This window comes from Nanorana parkeri, unplaced genomic scaffold (assembly GCF_000935625.1).
Source record: "Nanorana parkeri isolate BGI_ZX_2015 unplaced genomic scaffold, ASM93562v1 scaffold1596, whole genome shotgun sequence".
Classification (NCBI taxonomy): Eukaryota; Metazoa; Chordata; class Amphibia; order Anura; family Dicroglossidae; genus Nanorana; species Nanorana parkeri.
Window position 1 is genome coordinate 72,130 of NW_017307864.1, and position 1,732 is coordinate 73,861.

Consider the following 1,732-nt stretch of genomic DNA (forward strand, 5'->3'; position numbering starts at 1 on the left):
TATTTATATTTATTTATATAAAAATCAGCGTGGAGCGGTATGTATGAGCAAAACATTTTTTAACATTTTGGACATATAAGGAATGGGTTAAAACTCATGCCACAAATTTTTTTGCTGCCTTTTTACCATTGGGAAAATTTCACTTCACTTCTTGTCCCAGAGACGCAACCGGAAAATCCTCCAAAGTGAGGGGAATGCTCCACTTAGACAGGATTTTTGTCCCCTTTTCTTATGGGGACAGCTCTAAAATTCTGGATTTCCCCTTACTTTATTTTGTGATGACAATGGTCACCAGTGGGAACACAGACAGCAAAAAAAGCATGACAAAGGATCTAAACCACCCCCTACACAAAGCGCACACACACATATACACACAAAAAAAAACAACAATATTAGGAGTGGAAACATCCAAAGATGACCATAAGCTGCAGTTTGGGTTAGAACAGTGGCATCCAATCCACCCCAGCTAGCAGTTTAGGGCCACTTTTGGGTGTTTCCTGAACTAAAGGAGTTAGACCTTACTGTTGGAGTTCCCAAAATATAAATACATTTAAATCAACAGTTTCCACCTGCAACTGAACCATTACTTTTAGGTGGATTGGCCTTTTAGGTAGTTTTTGTAGATATCAAATTTCTTGTCTAAGTAACACTTAAGGCTTATGTCCAACCAAAAATGTGTTTTCTTAGTTTTGGATAGCGTAGGAAAGGGTTAGAATCATTGTCTGGTTTTACTGCTATCTGGAGCTTGGTTGGAGAGATTTTTTTTCACTTCCAGGTCTGCAGATCACATTTTACAGGACAGGAAGTGTGGAGATCTGTCCAACAGCAACACAGGCAGAAATTAAAATGAATTTCTTTAGTAGAGTAGGGGAAAGCAAGAATCCGTGTCAGATTTGTATTTCTACCTGTGTTCAGGTTTTCCCTTACTTCCTATATGGTGAAACTGCTGTCTGCAGGACAGGAAGTCAGGGTGAATCTCTCAACCGTGTCCTGGATAGCAGTGAGAACCCAACAGGAGTTGTAATCCTCCCCCATTCTATCCAAAACTAGAAAAAAATGAAAAAAATGAAAAATGATTTGACAGAAACTTTATTTGATCATGCAATGTTGTATATCTCTACAATGTACCCATTACATGAGAAATGCCAAGAAGGAATCCATGTATTTGAAAAGGAATGTTGATGATGAGAATTTCTGTTTTATTTTAAACATCAGGGAGCATTATCTCCTGAAACAAGTTAAACAGAGCTCCATTTGACTTCAATGCATATAAATATAGAATTGGTTAGTGGCCCAAGCTACATAAGGTAAACCAAAGCTCACCTATCCATGGCTTCTTCACCAAGGCTGTCAACATGTCCAGCAACCTTTTCCCAGATATGGGCAATATCATCCTTATCTGAAGCACTGAAAGGCATTTTGTCTTGGTCCCTGGTCAGCAGTTTGAATAAAAATTATGTGACTGAAATTAGGTATGGGGGTTTAAATATGTATGGGGAGCTCTTCATATGTCCTTATGTGACCTCCACCCACTTTATTACCATCTGCTTATCTAACATTTGTACCAATTACGATGACTGGCTGGTCTAAGGATCTGTGTGTACTTTTATGATGAAATGCAGATCTTATATTTAATAAAAAGCAGATGTCCACATATAAAGAGTAAATATCTCACATATGTTTAACTCATATACTAATGTGTTTAAATTAGAGCTCTCAAAAAATGTCTTAC

The 1,732-nt window shown here is 37.6% G+C and overlaps 1 protein-coding gene across 3 annotated transcripts in view; it reads right to left on the minus strand.

The window, feature by feature from the left end:
• Window positions 1–1,482, minus strand: part of LOC108798979 (hemoglobin subunit alpha-B-like) — a 2,899-nt gene extending 1,417 nt beyond the window's left edge. For all 3 annotated transcript variants that reach the window (XM_018570779.1, XM_018570777.1, XM_018570778.1), the window contains exon 1: window positions 1,324–1,482. In XM_018570779.1, the coding sequence (XP_018426281.1) occupies window positions 1,324–1,418 (95 nt within the window). In that variant the 5' untranslated portion in view covers window positions 1,419–1,482. The remainder of the gene's footprint in view (window positions 1–1,323) is intronic.
• Window positions 1,483–1,732: the final 250 nt, after the last annotated feature.